This window comes from Lonchura striata, chromosome 1 (genome assembly GCF_050655825.1).
Source record: "Lonchura striata isolate lonStrDom1 chromosome 1, ASM5065582v1, whole genome shotgun sequence".
NCBI classification, from domain to species: domain Eukaryota; kingdom Metazoa; phylum Chordata; class Aves; order Passeriformes; family Estrildidae; genus Lonchura; species Lonchura striata.
Window position 1 is genome coordinate 103572683 of NC_140703.1, and position 21299 is coordinate 103593981.

Genomic DNA, 21299 nt, shown 5'->3' on the forward strand with positions numbered 1-21299 from the left:
CAAAACACAAAGTGACTGGAAACCCTATTTCAGCCTTCAGGAAGGCTGTGATAAAGAGTTGAAAGTTTTTATTAAAACCCAGAGGAGGTCATAGATTAAGTGAATGTATATACCATTAAACCCTGTGATAGGGTGACCAGTGAACAAAAAAATAGACTATCATATTAATAGCAAACCAGTCCTCCACAGCTCTCAATATGGCAGGCAGTCTGCACCAGGAAGGACACAGAAGTAATTTAACACATGCATAGAAAAATGTATTAATTGGCAAGATCATAAATAAGAGTATTTCCAAGTGATCTACCGGAACAATTAGTTTTCTTAGTTTTTAGGCTTTAACTTTTTCTTATATTGCTAATATACTTGGAAACCTATAAGAAGCAACATAGTTTCTTGGCTGACAGAGCAATGAGCATCTGACTGCATACTCTGTTTTGCACACATATATTTCTCAGCAATCTCACAGCACAATGTGAATTGGAAGCACTTGAGGAAATGTGTGAGTATGGTTTTAGAGAGATTCTTAGAATGCCATGATTTAGGGCTGAAAGTCACAACATTTACCATTTATCTACAAAAGATACCAAGATATATGGCAACAGCCCCACAAGAAAACCCCAATCCTGTTGTCAAAGAATCAACAGGCTTATTATGCCACTCTGCATCCATATTATTGTGAAAGGAATGGATCCTCCCTTCTCATTCACAGTGTCCCTCTCTTGCTTGTGCCCATACAGACAGGCTGTCAGCTTGACCAGACAGATGATCAGCCTGAGAGAAACCCCACACTAATAGAAGTCCCACTGCAAACTGATTAATTGCCATCTGGAGCAAATCCCTGACCCATATGGCTGCGCAGCTGCACAAATGCTGGTGCTAAACATAAGGGAGGCTGTGGGAATGGGGTGCCAGGACAAGGAACCATGTTAGCAGTGGCATGGACATGGATTGCTTTAAACTGATTTTAAAGATGCACCTACTATAGGTGTTTATGGCTTACCTATCCAGGGAATTGACTTACCTATAAATTGTAAATCATGGTATGCCTAAGTAAGCTGTGAAGCCTTTGGAACAAACTGATTCACATGGGTTTTTATCTGTCCTATTGCCCTTGAAGACCTACTCTGCCCCCAGTGAAGGAGGATTCTATTTAAATGGAAAAACAATCGCCACCACAAAAAGTCAATGAGATGCAAGCCACTTAACTCAGGACTCAGGACACTTAGCAGCTGCCACGGAAATCTCACACACTCACTCTAACTGCAGCAATTTTCCCCTAATGATCATGTACTGGTTTTGGCTGGGATAGACTCAGTTTTCTTCATAGCTGCTTGCATGGTGCTATGTTTTGGCTTTGTGATGATAACAGCATAGATAACAGAAGGTGTTTTCATTGTTACTGAGCTGTGCTTGCACAGTCAAGGCCTTTTCTGCTTCTCCTGTTATCCCACCAGGTAGGAGGATGGGAGTGGACAAGGAGTTGGGTGGGGACACAGCTGACCCCAATGGATCAAGGGATGTCCCACACCACATGGTGCCAAACTCAGCACATAGAGGTGAGGGAAGAAGGAGGTGTGGGATGTTTGCAGTTATGGCATTTGTCTTCCCAAATCACCACTGCAGGTGATGAAGCCCAGCTTTCTAGGGGATACCAGAACACCTGCCTGCCCATGGGAAACAGCAACATTCTTTGCTTTGCTTGCATATGCATAATTTGCTTTTCCTGTTTAACTGTCTTTGTCTCCATCCACAAGGTTTTTACTTTTGCCCTTCTGATTCTCACCCCCATCCCACTGTGGGTGAGTGAGCAAGTGTCTGCACGAGGCTCAGCTGCCCACCAGGGTTAAACAGGTGAGCAAAAGTTCTGCTGACTGAATTTTTATTCTAATAGCTTTTTCAGACTTTGGAAATGGATACCAGTAGGTCTTAAAATAACTACTATCTTATTAAACTGAATGGATTTAAAAACAAAACACCTTTATTGAAATAACTGCTTCCACTTGGAATTTTCATTTTTCTTAATTATCCAAGTAATTAAAAGTATTTTCAATTTTTTTCTGTGCTAGACATAGTGAAGTTTGGACTATTAAGAACATAAAAAGGTTTCTGTTTAGGTGTGCCTTTTGCCTTTGATAACATGAAAAATGAAGTATCTTTAAAAATACATGGTTACTTCATACAATTTTGTACTTAGGGAAAAAAAAAGGAAAACAAAAGAGCAGCAAAATAACCTTCCAAAATTCTAAATGCTAAAACTTTATAGCATGTTTACAATATTTCAAGCAAATGATAGAACAAAAGAAGAGCTACTCCATTGCATGCCTCACCAGTGAACTGAACACTAGGGTATGTTTTGGTCTTTCCAAGACATCACATTACTAAATCTGAAGATTGTAGCAAATACTTGTATTTCCAAGTATACCCAGGTGATCAGCAGGTATGGACTGTATTTTTGAGCAAATGGGCAAGCATGTTCAAAGCCAAGTCCAAAAGAAGTTGTGGCAATAGCACCTGGATAGAAGGGTAAGTTCTGAGATGTACAACTAATGCATGTCAGTAAGATGAAACTGGGAGCCCAAGGCAGGTACCTTTTTTTCTTTTTATTTGCCCCAGATTTCTCACTGGTTAAATTTTTTAATTTAAAAAATTCCTCCACACCATATGTGGAGGAATGAATAGAATCAATGACTAGCATTTCACTCCACTCTAACCTGTAATCTATTCTGGTATTTAATTCACCATTACTATAGTAGAATTATAGTTGTTCAATGGCAGCTAATTTTCCTAACAGTACAATAGTAAAAATATTTTCATGCCTGTACTCTAGTTTTTCTGCAAGATGCACAGTTTGCCCATTTTAGGCAATTGTTTTATTCTGGTTTTCATCTAACTCTATTCACTATGCATAAATGAAATATACAGTGCACAACCCACTTGGTGATGACTAAAAGATAGCCACCTAGACTTGATCAGGACTACAGTGAGGCCTTTAATTTCTGCAACCTTTCCTCTAGCAGCGAATAAACAGACTTATGTTGGCAAGTCCAATTTCTCAGTGCTCGTCAAAGACTGTAACCTCCTCTGATAAAAAGCATCATGTAACTACAGAGTGACAACCAACATTAGAAAATAATTACTTGACAGCACTATTCTTCAGTGGCACCAGCTAAAAGAGCTCTGAAGATGTGTATTTTGCTAAAGTTTGATCTAAAATGATCAAAGAAAGCAGACTGAAATCAGGCTGACAGTATTTGAAATGTGCATTGCCTAATGCTATTCCTCAGCACAATCCAAGCTTTTGCACTGACTTAATGCCCGAGCTAAACTGCAATAATTTGAGGTAAACTAAGAAAGTCAAGATCAGAGTAACATTTTGATGTGAGTATTTCCAATACATTCTGCACTGTTGCAGTAACAGCAGAATTTCATCAGTAGCAACTAACTAGTCAAGAACAATCTAAGACTGCTATTATTGAGAAGATAGTTATGGTCCAGCCAGATGACTGTTTTCTTCTTTCTTGTTGTTCTTTAAATACACTTACTGTGAAATAAATTGGGACATAAACTGCAAAACCTAAATTCTTTAAATGTGTTTTTTTCCACTAATCCCAAAAGCACTGGACAGAAGAAAAGCAATACCTTGCATGAGTCACAGGCACAACTGGTCTTTCTGGTCGTCTTGGGGGCAAGGTGCCAGGTCTGTTCACAGCGTTGGCTTTGGGTGGCCGAGGTTTCTTCGGAGGTATAGCAGGAACTGAAGGCTTCTGCAAGTCTAACTGTTTTTGCTCTCTCTCTGATCTTTCTTTAAATCAATCATTTCCAGAAAAAAGAACAGGGATATTATTAAGTGGAATTCATTTGCGCTCACAAGTCATTCAAAGAAGAGATCTTCAACTGTAGATAGACTGTATACAAAGAAAAACCTTACAATTTTTGTTCTAAATTATTATTTATTTGATATATTTGCCACAGATCAGCTGTTTAACCTTCCTGGCTGTTCTGCCTGGATCTCCTCAACCAAAATACACGTGCAGCATCTTGATGGGAATACTATTTTTTATTTTAGTAACTTACTGGTTTTTGACTGTAAAGTACAAGAATGGCAAGAAATTACATACCATATGGTACAACCTCCCACAAGCAAAACTTATATTAAATTTTAACATGAAACAATATTAATTTAGAAGGTCACAAAAATAATTATGCTGGATATTCTTAACATCCCTTGGACAAACAGAGAAACACTATTTTTGGGAGGGAAAAAAGCATGTTTCAAGTGAACTACAGTTAAGTGAAAATAAAATACAAGCACAAAAATTTAACAAGGTCTAGCAGGATGTAAACCCCTCAGAAAAATCAGACCTATTATTTAGGTTTTAACCTGAGACTTACAGGCTGAATTTTTCAGGTTGCTGATGAAAACCTAGATAATTTGCAGAACGGATTATGCATAGTTAGGGAGTGCCACCATGCTAATATCCAATGCCAAACATGCAACGCCTGTGCATGTGTAAAGTGCAATACACATGAATAACTCTTCTAAATAACATGCTCTAAATTCCTAATATAAAACAAACATGTAAACATGTTTGCCACAAGCAAGACCTGATTTTTCTTAAGGAAAGGACAAAACTCTCCAATGAACTAAAGTTCTGCTCTCTATATCCTACTATTTCAATACACCACTTCCCTTGACAATGCTGCCTATGATATGCTGTGAATACTACACCTCTGTATACATCGAAGAGGTATTGGGAATGTGACAGGATATTGCTTAATGGGTTCTTAATGAGAACCCATTAATGAGAGGATCGTGGAATAAATCCCCAGAAACACAATGCACATTAGGTTTGGAATAGTCCAGCTACTGACTATTGTTCACAGGCAGTATCCTTTGAGCAGATGCAGTCATTGGGTCCTCAGTAACACTGAAGCTTTTCCAGCACACTGTGTAATTTTTACACATTTAATCCTATGACAATTTATACTGCGTCAGTGTCCAAGAATCTAAATTGTATGAGGGACAGGCTGGGCAGTGTGCCAACACACAGCTCAGAGGACGTTCCTGTGCCACCCCTGCTGCCACATCACATGAGCCATTCCTGCCACTCCCTGGTACTCCTGAAATGTAGGCACTACTCCTACAGCCTCTTCTCAATGTTTGGAAAAGTTACAGATATTTATAGCTCAGGAGAGTAACATATTTAAATTTCCTCTGCTGCCTTAGCAGTCAGCTTTGTAAATCCAAAAATGGAAAGTAAAGGCTTTTATTGCTAAGATAACCATGAGAAGAAGCACACATAACCAAAAGTAAACCTATGTAAAAGAAACAGCTAAAACACTTGCCAGATCACTAAGATGTATATCCAGAAACAGATCTTGGTACAAAGTCTGAAGGTTCTGTCATTAAATTATAACTGCATATTATGCATTTAGTCATGTGCATACACGTGCCTTTTAAAAGGCTGCAAGTTCAAATACTTAAATCCCATAACAAACTTGTTTGTACAATCTAATAGTCCACTTAACATATGAAACTTGGCACCATCTTCAATTAGAGAATAGATGTAACTATTTTCCTGAGACTATTCACCATTCACAAGGAACACAATGACACCATTAAAGGCTTAATTTGCTTGTCCTTGCTCTGTGTGGTACTGTGTCCCATTTCTCGCAATGTTCAAACATGGCTTTGAAGGATTTTTTCATTTCTTTGCTGCCTTGCCTGTGACTTTTGTGGCTATGATAATGGGGTGATTCATAAGCATTAATGACTGTATCTCCACAAAATCCCTTTGTGATGCAGGAAAGCCACCAACCCAGCTTTCAACTAGAGAACCAAAGAAGACAGATGTTAAGAAAAAAGTACACACTAATCTGGGGTATTTTACTTGATTGAGCACCTGGGTTTTACAGAGCACTGGGCTTAATACAGCATTTCATGTATTGAGAGCAAATCTCCCCTGGACCTCAGCTGTGGCTGCAGGTACTCAACAGCTCTGGATGGGTACAATTGAACACCCTGAATTCAGTCCATAAGCAGCAATGAGAGCCTTTCCAAAATGCCTATCATCACAGTCTATCAGAGTGGAAAACAAACATCCAAACAATACACTTAAACAGAGTGGGAAATGAGGATGTGCATTGGTTCTATTTCCCTCATCTCTCTGCAGAGAACAGGCAGGAAAGCACATTTCATACCTTTTTCTTCTGTTCGATTAGGAAGACATTCTGGCCTTTCAGGTGGTATCTTCTTGATTTCATGTTTTCGATCTGTGGTCCCTGTCAAAGACAGAAAAACTTGGAATTCTGACCAAGCCAACGAAAGAGTGACATAAGATTTAATTCTGCAATTTCTTCGGCTTTTTATATTCCCCAATTTGGAAACGTCTTGCTGAAACTGAACATAAATTTATATAAAATATTCACCTGTACCATGACAAAAAAGTAATTGTATATTTATGTCTTTATAACCAAATTCACAGTTTCTGAAGGGTGCAATCCCAGAGAAGACTGACTATTCTATGGGAAAAAAAAAATCTATAACTGCAGATTTAAAAATGTGGACAAATCCTTTATCATTACAGACATAAATGAAGAGCAACTCAACAGTGTGCAAAACCACTAGGAATAAATCAATTAATTGAGCAATGTCAAGAGAATGTGTGGTGGAGCTGAATATGCAGAGGTTATTTTACATTAAATTAACACATCCCTCCCCTTCTTCTCCACTATTAGTACCTGTTCACTTCCACAGATTGGAAGGAGGAGGAGAGCAGTGCTGGCAGCATTCTGCACGACTATTTGCATGACTATTTTCGTTGACAGCTTTTGGCCTGGAGGTGTAAGCCCCAGGCTTCTTTTGCGTCTGTACTAGAGGCCCTGACATACAGACTTCTGTAGCTCCAAGAAATATGAGAACTTGTGGCACCAACAACGGGAAGATTTTGCAAAAATTTCCTGGCACGCACAAGATAAAATCTTCTAATCCCCAGGTTATAACAAACACTTTATTGGATATTGGCTTTGCTGCATCGGCTAACCACTAGGTGCTAATGCCATTTCAACTTAGTAGTGTTGAAAACCACTTTAGGTAACACTATTAGCATTTCAATAAAAATTACAGTATTTGAAATCCAAGAAAAGCAGAGAAGACAGGGCAAGGAGCACAAGGCAATTTTTTGTTTCTATCTATTCTATTATATGCAGTTTTCAAGTGCATTTACATTTTCTGAATGTGCTGTTGCAACTCCCTTCTGCAGCTGGTTCCTAGAAATCAGTAGTCATCAGTGGTGATCACCAGCCATTGTTTCTTTACCCAAGGGTGCTGTTGGACAGGCAATAGTACCACATGCATGTCAATAAATGATACTAAATTCTCTTTTATGGTTGGATTTGATAATCTTAAGGGTCTTTTCCAATGGAAATGATTTTATGAAAAAGACTTCACTCCTGAGAGGAGAAGCTGCTGCTCCTAAGCAATTAAAGCCTTTCAAAACACAAGTTATGCAAAGCACAAGTCAATGTATCGATAATCTTGCACACATTATTGTTCAAAAAGAAAGACACATAAGTCTATATCTAATTACAGTATGATTAACAGTCATCATTAACACACAGAGGGACATTCTCAGGCCAAGTCTAGAACAATGAGCCTACAATCACGGAGGAGCTCTCAGACTCGGTTGCTCTTCCTACTTGGATTATGACCCCCCCCAAATTAATCATCACCCAGGCAGGCACCATAGCCTTGCCTTAGCTCCCAGGCAACAGTCACCTTCAAGGACACTTTGGGAAGCTCTGTATCAGCTCCCAGAGGAACTCGAGGATTCCTACCCTTCGGTCTGGACTCAGTTGTGTTGCTTACCACAGCTACCCAGTGAAATGATTTTCAATTACTACTTCATTAAGGAGCTTGTGCTCCTAAATTTGGCTCTCCAGTTTTCACCTTGCTTTGTAAAGTGCAGCACAGATGGCCCTGGCTGTTTACTGCTGTGGAGATTATAAATTTCTATCTCTACTATAATATAGACACCTCGTTACACATATGCCATTTGTACTACAAGTTCTAATTCTCTGCTTTGATTTTATGCTCTGCATCAGAAGATGCTGACATTTAAATATTTGGCCTGCAACTGACAGTTTTAAATTTAGTCAACACACTGTGACTGGTCAAATATGCAGAAGCATTATTGAAGTTGTTACCAACAGTAAGAGCTGATGTGGAGATGTGGCAACCCCAGTATAATCTCAGTGAAGAAATAGTTTGACAAAGCAGAGGAAGGCAGGATGTTAATAAACACAGGGTGATTTTTCAGCTCTGGAGATGTATCAGAAGAAACTCTTGTGCCTGATCACCCAGGAGTTGTCAAAGAATGAGTATGAAAAGAGAGAACTGCAATAGTCTTGGCTTTCACATAAACTTAGAAGGTCTTAATCAGATTGTCTGCATCCTTTTTACAACCATTTTTCCTTCTCAAAATGGGCACATTTCAGAAGGAAAAATGCTATGGTGACACAGTTAAAGCATTGTATGCAAGCAGGTACCTATTAAAAGTCTTATTCTCTAATTATATCAGTATAAATTGAAATAAATATAAAGTTTTATAGATTTTTTACAAAACACATCAGGCTTTAACATCAGTGGTCTCTAAGACATCGTTGTTATACAACCACCACTAGATGGCAAAGTCATACTTCTCTCTCTCTGGATCATTTTACTGATTTAAAATCAAATTTATGTTTCCTTGAGTCTCAAGAGTGAAGAACAAACCACGGATGTCAATAAGAAACAAAAACATTTATGGTCATGATTCTGTAGTCAAAGAAGTGCATGATAAATTCAAACTGCTTAAATTATAACATTAAATTAAATTGTATATTGGTGTTAAGTTGCATTTCTACTAACAACTTAAGTCTGTAGGAGAGGAAAATTTACTTTTTAAAGCACCAAAAGCTGGAACATGCCACAGTAACAAGAAAACTATCTGGAGATTGGACATATTTGTTTTGGTTTTTAATGTGTGCCTGCAGTGGGGGAAGCAGTAGTGCTGCTGCAGTTTTTACAAACAGACTGGGCTTAAGGGATTCCAGCCACAGTTATGTTTCCATTGCAACTGCAATACAAATGACAACTCTGAGAACATCCCCCATCTTGTGATTTGTATTTTTACATTAATGGAACTGGAATTTGGTTGCCAAGTTCAGGACTGTCAAGTGCGTAGACTCTTTAACTGTTCCTAACTTTCATTATAAAAATAAATCATGCAGCCACTTTTGAAAATTAATATGGAGGGGTCCTTTTAAAATTACAAATAGAAGTATGCTCAGCTCTCAGTATCTACACACAATTCAGTATAACATATGAATCTGTTTGGAAAACAGAATCAGCTCCTTAATACTTTTTCAACATGTTTATCTACACAACTATTCAGGATAACTCCTTTCAGTTTCATACTTAGAGCTATAAAAGTATTGAAAACCAACAATCTATGGCCTATAACCTGGAGCAGCCAGTCAGATCCAGCATTCATGCAGATCTGCAAGACTTAGACTGCAGCTCTAAGTCAGAGGAGGCCACTCTATGACACTATTTTATAGATATTCTATAAAACTCTGTGTCTCTAGAATAAATCAGATCTATAGTGAATGCAGTTTCCTCCTGCAGGTATTATCAAGCTCCACATACTGTGTCTGTACTGCAAGGACATGCACACAATCAACTTCAGTCAGGGAACAAAAGCAAAATTTGAAAAACTGAAGTATCACACTGATGTAATATGATTAAGGGGCAAAACAGATTCTTTTGAAATGTTATAGGTGATTGACTACAATACATTTAAAGCCCACCATAGTCTTTCAGGGGTACTAACTATTGCATTTGATTGTGATTTATTAGTTGCTGTCTAGACATCTGCTTGTCAATTTTGATACAGGTGAATGCTATATAGATTTAAATACGCTTTATTTAGACTGAGATGTGCTCACTGACATGTGCTCTAAAAATCAACTGCACTTTACCTGATCCTTGTTTGATGACGGGAGCTGATGGTGGTGGTGGTTTCTTCGGTCTCTAAAATTTAATAACAGAAGAAAACAGGTTGCTTCAAAAGGCCTGTAAATCTCATTCATACAGAGGTTGGAGTTAATCATAAATTGCTTAACATTAATAATTACAAGTCATGAGACTACAGATATGTTACATATTTCTCCTGAAATAATTTAAATGAATTTGAGGAGAGAAAATAGCATTGGCAAATAGAAGATAATTTTTATATTTGCAATTGAAATGTCCTGCTGAGGGGTTAAAAAAGTTCACTTTACGTACCTAAAGACTGGAGGAATACATGACCTTTGATCTAATGAAGAAGTATATTTCTTTAAAATTTAAATTTGTAAATATTTACCCATTTAGGAAAAAAAAAACAAACACAAAGAAACTCCAAGATACATGTGGCAAAACCAGAGGTATTTTCAGACCCATAAATGAACCAAAAGGCAGAACTCAGGAAATACAGTAAAGGTTACTCTTTATTCACTTACTAGGATATATTTCGAGTTCCAATTGTGAAAGATCAGAATTTCAGATGTTTGGTGAAATGAAATTAATTATTCTGACTAATCTGTCCTTTTTATACTTTCACCCTCTCTGTTAGGATGATTTTCCTAATAGATCTGTAATGGTAAGACTGAGAAACATGACCACCAACAGTTCTGGCAGTGCCAGAATAATTTCTCTTCACCTGCAGGCTGGGGGGCTGATGGCTTTTCTTTTGTGCTGCTGTGTGTGAATGCATGCACAGCTCACTGGCAGTCACCACAAGTATGTTGGAATGAGTACAAAACCAAATGGAGCATCATGCTAGATCAAATGACACACTTTATCTCTCACTTTGAAACTCCCTCAACAAATGATCATGAGTCTTGTGAAGAAATTCCAAGGAAAAAAAAAACAAAACATTTTTTTCCCCATATGTTTATCCTTTTTTTCTGAGAAGGACCTTCTTTACTTTGCTACAGATTAATCACAATCACTTTCACCATATTGCTGGCTATGTAGCAATGCATATTGTCTTGTGGAACAAATGTGAAATAAAATGATTTTTCCAGGTATGCACAGCTTTGCCAAACTTCAATCAGCCACTTAAGCTAGTATTTTCCCTCAAACTCTTATTGATCCCTGTGCTCCCCCCAGTTATTTTCTATCTGCCAAAGCTTTTGAGAAAGATCAATAGCTTTGTTCACTTGCAGTAATTAGTTCAGTGTCTGCCCTAGAACTCTCAGATCTTGGTCTGAGTGTTGAAAGAGAGCAGGTTTGCTGTGAAGGCTGAGTGCTTGCCATATACCCTTCCAAGGGATCTCTCTCAAATCTAGCAAATGTATTCATCTCTGCAGGGAAAAAAAAAAAAAAAAAGCCAGCTTTTGCCCAGACAGGGTAAGTTTCATATTCTCAAAGTTGTCATCCAGCAACCTTCAAGTTTCTCCTATCACCTTACCCTGAGCAGATCACCTCCCATCATCAACATGAGAAAGCTGTGGCCAAGAACTTAGGAGATCAGAATGATCTTCTACAGCCTGGCTGCCATGGGCCATTGTCCACAAACACTGAGTCCCTTACACTCTCAGAGAAACTTCTACAAGAATTTGGGCAACAGGGTTTAAGGTTTAAATGCAGAAAAGTGAAGAAAAATTTGGAATGGGAAGAAGACAGAGACAATGACTGTCCTGTGATAGGCATTAGGAGTCCTGTTGATAATGGCTGTGGAGTGAAATAGTTGATGCTGAGGAGTCAGCAGTACAAAACAGGCACTTGGGGTTTTACTGGAGAGGGGTGTGAGACTGATCCCATTGACTGACCATACATCAGCAGCTGGAATACAAGAGATGCACTCCCTTAGCACATCTTTTGGCTTAGTTCTCTCCTGTAAGGGGTCTAAGGTATGTGTCTTCCAAAGCATAACAAGTGCAGGTGGACAAGTGACAGATTCACTACAGTCACTCCTAATTAAAACCAAAGCACTTATCTAGAGAGGCACAAAGGAGAAAGGGTCCTACGGTTCATTTGACAAAGTGACTTTAACTGAAAGCTGAAAAGGGAAATAAGATTGATTCAAAAGGACAGACCAAGGTCAGAAAGGGTATAGTGTGAAGGAGCCTTAAAAGACTCCTTAGGGGAACGTGGAGGAGCAAGAAGGATTTACAAGGGTCTGTGGCTGGATGAGATAACGGAGAAGGTGATGGAGACAGTCTAGAAATTAAGCCTGGACTCAGGTAGTGAGGTCAGGGGAAAATCCTGTAATTGAGACCACCTGAGAGGTGGAGATTGGGACTAGGCAGTGAATAGAAAAGGCCTGGAACAAATAGGCATGTGTGGAAAGAGTCAGACTTGGAAAATTGTGGACTGGACAAGGAGATGAGAAGAAATCCCAAGCTTTTGTTGAACAGACAGAAGAACTACTGCAACAAATACTTTCAGACCATGGGATGGAATCCAAGGTTTCTGGATCACATCAGAAAATACCTGACAAAATCACTGGTAAAGTATTTATCTCCTTCCCTTTTAGCACTGATTCAAGCAAAGACAGATGGTCTATAGTCCTACCAGTTACTTACTCAAGTGGCCAGTTCTGTGGCATTTCAAAAATTAATAAAATTTTATTCTCCACAGTTAGAGCAAACCTAGCTGTAATTTCCAAGTGTCTGCATATCTAATTTACTTTAAGAGTTATATTCAACTGTACTCTAAAAATCACTTTAAAGAGATATAATTTTTAAGTTCAAAAAGACTGAATAATTACATCACAAAAAATGGATACCACTAAGGATTTTTTCTTCTATAATAGGTTCACTATGTCTTCAGGTTTTTGATTTCTGCCTCTTCTAGAAATCACCTTCATTCATTTTTAGGCCTCAAGCCAGGAGATGCACTTTGCTGTGGAATTGCCTTTTCATCTTCCACAGTTTTTGCTGCTCTTCTCCTTTCCTTCTCAATAATTATCATGTTAGCCTCTGTGAGTTGTTTAATAGTTGCTTTATTAAGCTTTCCAAGTTATTTAATTTTTGCCTTTGGCATCTACTTTTATTGCCAAAGAGTGAAGCTGGGCGTCAGTAAGTTTCAGTTTTATCACAGAAGACTTACACTGTCACTGTGAAATACTCATCAAAAGCCTGATTGCAAGCTTGTAATAGCCCACTGATGACTCAGAAGGTTGCTAAAAATGGAATGGTCTTTTGGGGGAAGTAATCCATTACTTTATTCCAGGAAACCAAATGATTTCTAAATATTGTCTGGCAAATAACAATGCCATCTTTTTCAAATAAATAGGAGGTGAAGAAAATTCTGCATAGCTTTTATACCTTCTTTTTTAGTAATTCTGAGAGGTAAAGAAATTTACCTCTGACAAATTTACCTCTGAGATACCAAAAGCTTATTATTTTTCAAATTTCACAGTTAAAATCTCACCCTATTGTTCTGGAACAGTGCTTGGCTGCTGTCCCATCAGCATGCAGGTAATACTCTTAACTTTTCATATTCTACCACAAAAACAATGGAGAAGATTAAAGAATTCTGGATATCATTGCATCACATGACTCAGTCCTGGGACCTCTAATTCTTCTCTCTCTCAAACTTGTACGACAGAGGGCTTTCAGAGCAGCATAGTGCAGGTGGGGCAACTGGATGGGCAAATCAAGGAAACTCTGTAACATGACTTTGAGTGCCACACGTTCCTTTTATGGATGCTTTCTAACCCAGAATTTTTTTCTTTTATGTTTTTATGTTATTAGATGAGAAGTAAAACTCTGTCAGAATCACATATGTGAAAAAGGATTTCTTTCAGCTCTACTTTAATTCTGAATTTTCAACTGAAAATGAAAGAATATATTGCTTACCTCTTTTTCAAAATCTGAAGGGAGTAGCTTGACAAAGTTATCTGGAAAGACACCTCGTCTGCCATTGAGTTCTCCTTCCCACCAACCCACATCAATGCAATCCTACAAAACAGTAAAATAAAATTAAAACCACAGTGTGCTGGTGCACTGAACAGATTTTTGAGCTGAAGTACTCTCTTGCATAATGTCCTGCCTGTTTTCTAGAATATGACAATTTGCTGGAGTGCCAGGTTAACAGGGTAATCCATCAGACAAAAACTTCAATAACCACCCTGCATTCCATTATCACATGGAGCAGCTAGGAAAGAACAATGAACATGCTGTAAGAGCTCAAGACCTTGTCTGTGTCTATAACAAAATGCTACTTCACCATTTGATCTATTAAACAAGTCAGCATTTTGATAATGCATGACCCTATGTCTCTCTGACTTCATTCTGCAGAAAGACAATAACTTCATTAAACATCATACATCAGGAGATAAAAAAGCTCCCTTATTTCCCATACTTTCAATAAATTCTTGACACACTGGAATTATTAAATTTCATCTCACTCCAATTAATAAGGCATAATGCACTTGATTAATATCTGGCATCACCTTCTTTTTCTGCAGCATTTCTGAGCAGTACAATGCTGAGTGTATAGCAAAACAATGTACAGATAAATAGGTGAATAAGTAACATCAGTGTGTCTGATTTAAAAAAAAAAACCAGTTGTTTTTGTTATGAATAATAACAGTAACAGAAGCCACAACATTTTAGAGAAAGTAGAAATGGTTCCCTAAGTCCTCAGTGTTCCACATTCACTTTTTTTGCCTGTTTGCTACATAGAACACGTCCTGTTGAGATTTTCCACATTCTGTTTCCCTGAAAGCTCAAACTGAAACAGCTCAGCTGTTTTCCAAAACACAATTACAGGAAAGTCACCCATTGTCTGCTTAGTCTTAAAACTACTTCAGCCAATTTTTAAAGTTGGCTCAACATCAAGTTGGCCTACTTTTCCTGATTTCCATAAAATCTTTTATTTCAGCTGCTAAATGGATGACAGAACAATGCAGGTTAACTTAGTGAGGTGTACTTAATACCAAGTCTTAAAAATATTGTTCACAATGACTGTGCTTATTCGTATTCTTCTGTAAGCTACAGTAGACAAGCAATGGATGATATCTGAGAGAAACCAGACTAGCATTAAAGATCATTGCTTTTATGCTTTAGGGGTGTTTTTTTGTTAATTTTTTTATTCTAAAATCTTTATTAGCTTATTTATGACTCCTGATCACCTGAGTATGTGCCAACTAAACACAGCAGCTAAAGAGCTGGTTTCTTACATCATGTCTATTTTGGTGCATTTGGCTTTTCCCCCCTCCTACCTCAGTATTTTTTCTGATGTAATGCAGACATAAAACAATCATTCCATTCTTTTTTTGATAATCTTTTCTCATGCCTAATCTTTGCTGTTCTGTATTTTCCCTTCTCTTTAGCAGGGTGGTCCTCCACCAGGGAGGACATTTTCTAGCTTTCCCACACTTATTTAGGAGGCATTTCCCAGCTCTGTAAGACCTTTGTTAGTGACCAGAGCTGATTCGTGACCAGCTGATGCTTCCAAAACATCTGCTGAGTACCTACAGGGCTGTCAAGGACTCCATGGAGGCCAGTCATGCATGGCATGAGCAGGCACTGTGCAGGGTTCTCCTCTGGCTGCAGAGCCAGCACCCCTCATTCCTGGTGTGAAGACTCTCTCCCACTTGGCTCTGTCTACTTGTACAGCCTAATAATCAGGGCACTCAACTGTTCTATCACATGGTGTGTTTTATAATGCCCTCCACCCCCTACGCCGCTAATCTGAAATTGCCTAAATATTTATGACGCAATTTAGATTTTGAAAAATATTAAGAATAATTCAAGCATCTACAGATGAAAAGCTTGTGCTTCAACTGATTGCACAGCTTAGCACTAGCTAATAATCCTGACTGAACAGCACAAGACATCACATATATGCTTCTTAGGTTAGGTTTTTTATGCTCTTAGGGAACAGAAATATTACTCCTGCTTCTTCGCTTCATTAACATGTGATTTTTTTCCTTTTTAAAGCTCATTTGTTTTCATGAAGCTGCTATTTGTGTCACACATTCATAAATCCCAAACAGCTGCAGGTTTGCTTTTTTTCCCTCTCCAGCTTGTCACGCAGGCTTACGCAGCCAATCACCATGGTGGATTTCCATACAGTAAGTAAATCTCTTTAGGCAGTTTCTCTTTAATATTCTCATTTACTTCACTTGCAAGAGGAGGCTTATGGGTCACTGAGAAAGAAATAAAGATATTTCAGAAGTTAAAAGCTACTGATTAAATTTGGTGAAGAATCTCCATGGTGCTGGCAGACAGAGCAGCACACAAGCACACCTGAGTTACAGCTGCACAAGCCACCACGAGTGCTGACAAAGGGCAGAGCTATGAAGCACAATCAAGGCAGCGTGATGAAAACAATGTGTCTGCTTGTGAGCATTGAGCAAAAAACACTCCCAAGTCTTCCAGATTGCCATCAGCCCTGCAATCTTAACCATATTGTCTTTTTTTAACACATCTTGTGTTCATGTGTTCAAGTACAGCAAAATGGCTAGAATTTCAAAATGCAAATTTTATAGAAAAGCTGTCAAGCAATCCAGTATCAAGATTGATAAATTTTTATTAATAACTGAAAATTTATTAACAAACCAAATGGATCTCTGCTTTATCTCTATGTTATTCTGTCAGACTCATATAACAACTTAAACAAAAATCAGATGATGCAATATCCCCAAAGTCCTATAAAGAAAATGTAACACAAGTAGTAGAAATGCATTTTGGTTTCCTTTAAGAAAAAAGCCCTCACAAAATATTTACAAAACTGAAGGAGTAAAATGTGGCCAAAAAGATACTCCAGGTACTGAAATTCATCAAGTTATGTGGTAGCTGCATCAACATATAGCTACTGCAAAAATCAGCTCCTACCAAGCTTAATTTGGAGACTATACCCACATTCTCATTGCAGTGACAGTGCTATCAAAGATCTCAGAGAAATTCACTGCTGGTTCACATTGCCAAGCCTACTTTGACTGTTCAAGTAGAGGCAGATTCATGAAACAGAGAAATTAAAAATCTTGAGGGAGATTTTGGTATTTTCTCATTAAAATACAAATCTTGGTTTTATCCTCATTTCTAGTGAAGTAAAATCATAAAGCAGTTTAGGATGAAAATGACCTCTAGCATTACTGAATTCATTTTTTTTTGTCCCAGCACTGCCAAGTCCACCTCCTAAATCATATCCCTGAGTGCCACATCTGCATGTCTTCTGAATACCTCCAGGATGGAGATTCAACCACTTCCCTGGGCAGCCTGTTCCAGTGCTTGACATCTTTGGTGACAAAACTGTTCCTAGCATCTAATCTAAAACTCCTCTGGCACAGATCAAGGCCTATCACCTGTAACTTGGGACAGCCTCAGTAGGTGGACTATACCAGGGCATCTGGACAGGTGGGACAGACACAGAAGCTCCTGCTGTGCTGGGCAGGAGCTCGCTGCCATTGCCCCTGTCCCTTCAGTCCCTTCAGTCCCTTCAGTCCCTTCAGCCAGGACAGCGAGGATAGGGAATCCTCCCTGCCATGCATCCTGTCTGCCCATGGGGCCTGGGTGTGATTCCAGCTGTCACATCCATTCAGCAACCATTCTAATTCCAAGCTCAGCAGTTCCCAAATAAAGCATAAATAACTGAATACACTGGTTTTACTAGCAACATCCATTTTGTGCTAAATATTTGGTCAAAAATTGGACAAAACATAGAAAAGTGTTGAGGAATTTTTGAGATGTTTAGGCTTTATAAGAAATAAATATTACACAAAATATAAGGTACCAAAATGTCAGCCTGGGCTGGAACACTTACATAAGTCAGAGGAAAGGGTAAATCTGGGAGAAATGGAAACTACTAGAAAAATCAGAATATAGCTACCTTTTGCCAAGAATTATAAGAGTATACACAAGTGCACTAAAAACCATCAGTCCTTTTCTTGATGTGAAGAATAAGAAGAACTATTCTTTGTGGAATTAGCAGTGAGACATGCAAGCTGTGAATAAAACTGGAAGAGAGAATCATCTGGAGAAAACAGACTTTTTTTTCCAGAAGGGAACATCAAAAAAGAAAACAAAATACAAACCCAAATCAATGGTAAAACAAGAAAGGTAAAAACACAGTTCTACTCTGAAACTTATGCCTGTGGTGACTAGAAGAGTAGGGACAGAGGAGAGGGGGAAGAGAGAGATACATGAGTAGAGAGACCAGCCAAAAGCCATGCAGAGATATTTGGCAAAGAAAGTTTCCATTCAGAGCACCAAATTTATCACACTGTTACTGAATGGAAGTGAAATACAGTGAGATATATAAGTAGGGCTGACAGCATAAAATCAAGGCTCAGTCACCTTTAAGCAACTGCAGTGATCCTGCAGCCACTCTCATACTGATGAAGAAAAATCATAAAACAGTAGAGTCAGTCATGCTTTCTCCTCTTCTGGGTGAAAGAATAATGACATTGCTTGGTCTCTTATGCACACAGTATCCTACACTAAAAGGTTTCTTAGCAGCAGAACTACTGCTCTGTATTAGAGCAAACATTGTGCTGTTCCTTCCCTTGGTGCTCTCAATCTAACAGGAAAAAAGCAGGAGATGGTGGAGATTGAAGAAAAAGCCCAGCATAAAGTACCTTATGCTCTGCAGTCTGACAAATACTCCACTCTATGCTCAGAAGCAGCTGCCCCCAGACAGAGTCCACTGACACCACAGTGCCCATGGCACCTCCCCAGTGCAGGAGCCCGGCTGCCACCAGCCAAGAACACAAACTTCCCTTTGGTCAAACACCATCGCTGGTCTTCTCTGATGGTAAAAGAGGTGACAATGGAGCTGGATAAAGCAGAGCTGTCAGTCCCTTTTAGTACCTGATACCACACTGAAGACAATGAAATTAAGACTCAAGTTCATGCCTGGCAGCTGACCTGTCTCTCATGCCAAGCTGTGTCCCAGCTACAAGCTTGGTGGTGACTGATTACTCCACTACCAAACATGACTGAACTCTCCCTGCTGGAAATGCTTACAGCTTCACAGCCCTTCCCTCTGCTCCAAGGAGGCTGGAGTTTCAGAGACCCCAAAGATAGAGGGATTTTTATTTCATATAAAGTCCTCTCTCTTAAAAAACCAGACATGGTTATTAGAGATGGGTTTATTTCTAGCCCACACTGAAATTTGCACTCTAGCCTGAGCCAGATAAAAGGCACATGAAGGAAACCAACATTTTTTGCTGAAAATGCAAAGCAGCACTTCTGGTTGGGAACATATTTATAATAAAACTCTACTATTTGGATTTTTTTCATTATTTTACCAGGAATCAATAAGGCATGCAAGATTACTATAATTTAAATGTCAGACATGCTCCAGTGTATGTTTTTTTCCAAGTACTATGCATTATTCTACTCTTCTTTTTACTCTTTTTTTTCTTGAAGCCACTTACACTTATGAGACTGTTCTGAATCACTTAAACAAAACCCTGTAGCTACTTGGATCTATGTATACATTATAATATGTTCAGAAGCCCATTGGACTTGTACCTCTATCATCACTGCAGCCATCTGCAAGTGCACCAGGATTGCTCTCTCCAGCACTAAGAGCCATCTGACACTGGGAATCTACCAAGAGCTGAGTAATTTCTGCAGCTTTACCAAAACACAAGGAAGCCTGAGAGGAAGCAGCATCCACTGCTGCAGCCATGCTTTCCACTTAACTTCAGGGGCAAGGATGTTTCCTGCCTTTTCCTCCAAAGCAGCCAGGCCTTCAAGGCAGCACCCACTCCCCTCCTCTCTTGCTACCTTTGGGACAATTTCAGGGAATGCCCTGGCCCAAGTTCATCTCTCCACTCCCTAACTTCCCTTCCAAGCTGCCCCTAGTGAAGAGGAAGGCTTTTGTCAGTAAAAGTAAATGAGAGTTTTTTTCTATTCCCCAAGGTCACAAAATGAGTAATAAGCTAAGTAATTATCTTCTCTCCCATCCATGACTTGAAGTGCAGCTGTGTAAACTCTTGAAGAAATACATCTGAAAAGCCAATCTTCTAATCTGTAAATAGGACTTCTGTTTTTCTGAGGGAACTGATTGTTGTGTAGTCTGGTCCTCTGAACATGATGGTACTTTCCAATACTGCTAAAATATGAAGCTATAGTTTAAACATCAACCCACAACTGCTCAATTTTTCAGCTCTTTGATTAAAAGTTTTTGAAACAGAACCATTCCATCACAGAGATTTCATCATCACAGCTAAGATAGAAAGCAACACTAAGAACAAGCAGGCCCCCATAAAAGTATATGTGAAGCTTACATTGTAGTATCTGTACTGAAATACACCATAATGGTGCAGGGTTTAAGAAAATATTATTTTTATGGAAATCTCCACTAGAAGACATAGTTCCTTTACAAAATAATAACAACCATACTAATACTAATAAAAAATCCCAGCAGCTGGCATTTGCATTCATTAAATCCCTGTTTTCCTTCTGCCCTTCTAAAGTTGGTTCTAATAAAGAAGAATGCTGAGCTGGAAAAACAGCATTATTCAGAAAGCCATGAATCCCTCTTATGCTTGCACTGGGAGCTTTCATGTGTCAGCTCTGCTGGCAGCCCCCCATTAAATTACTCCTAACCCCATTATAAGCATCTCTCCAGAATTCTTTTGACAACAGCTAGCCAACATCATCATTTAAAGAAAAACAAACCACCTTTAATGCAAACCAAATGTGTCTACTGAGCTTTTCAAGACATCAACCGTAATACACAGAGATACATGCAAATATAAAGGCTTCTGAATTTGAGGATTAAAGGCCTCACAGAAAGACAGATCTGGAGGACAAGCCCTCTGCCATTCAGCCCACCCTCACAGGGCACCTGTGGGGCCTCCAGGCTTGACTGCAGCACTGGTGCCAAGAGGTCCCACAAACACCAGAGAAGGCCACTGGACAGGCTCTGTGATTTTCAAACCATCATTAAAAATACATCAGATCTTTATTAATGCAACTTGGCTTTTGAGGGAAACAACAAAGTCATGTTAAATCAGGGTGAAAAAGCATTTTAATAATATTAAAATATGTTTCTGTAGAAATTTTTGCTACATTCAGTGTCATGGTGCTGAAACCAAAACAGGTAATTCTCAAAATCCAATTGATTTTAGAATCTTCATCAATTCTCATTAAACTTGATAAACTATCTATGAATGAAGGAAAGCATCTCTCCAGAGGCTTACATTACACTCACATTGTACTACCTAGTACTTCTCCAAATGATCAAGGTATGTTACTTACTATAAGGTCAGCTACTGGGATCGAGACCATACAGTACAAAAAAGTGC

At 38.7% G+C, this 21299-nt stretch overlaps 1 protein-coding gene across 14 annotated transcripts in view; it reads right to left on the minus strand.

Moving 5' to 3' along the window:
• The window catches only part of SH3KBP1 (SH3 domain containing kinase binding protein 1), a 209163-nt gene that overhangs the window by 20862 nt on the left and 167002 nt on the right, over positions 1–21299 (minus strand). For all 14 annotated transcript variants that reach the window (XR_014949879.1, XM_085559285.1, XM_085559354.1 and 11 more), the window contains 4 exons: positions 13891–13992; positions 10021–10072; positions 6202–6282; positions 3640–3802 (listed from right to left, as the gene is read on the minus strand). Coding sequence is in view for 13 of the 14 variants with exons in the window: in XM_085559285.1 (XP_085415411.1) it covers positions 3640–3802; positions 6202–6282; positions 10021–10072; positions 13891–13992 (398 nt within the window). In the remaining variant the exon portion in view is untranslated. The remainder of the gene's footprint in view (positions 1–3639; positions 3803–6201; positions 6283–10020; positions 10073–13890; positions 13993–21299) is intronic.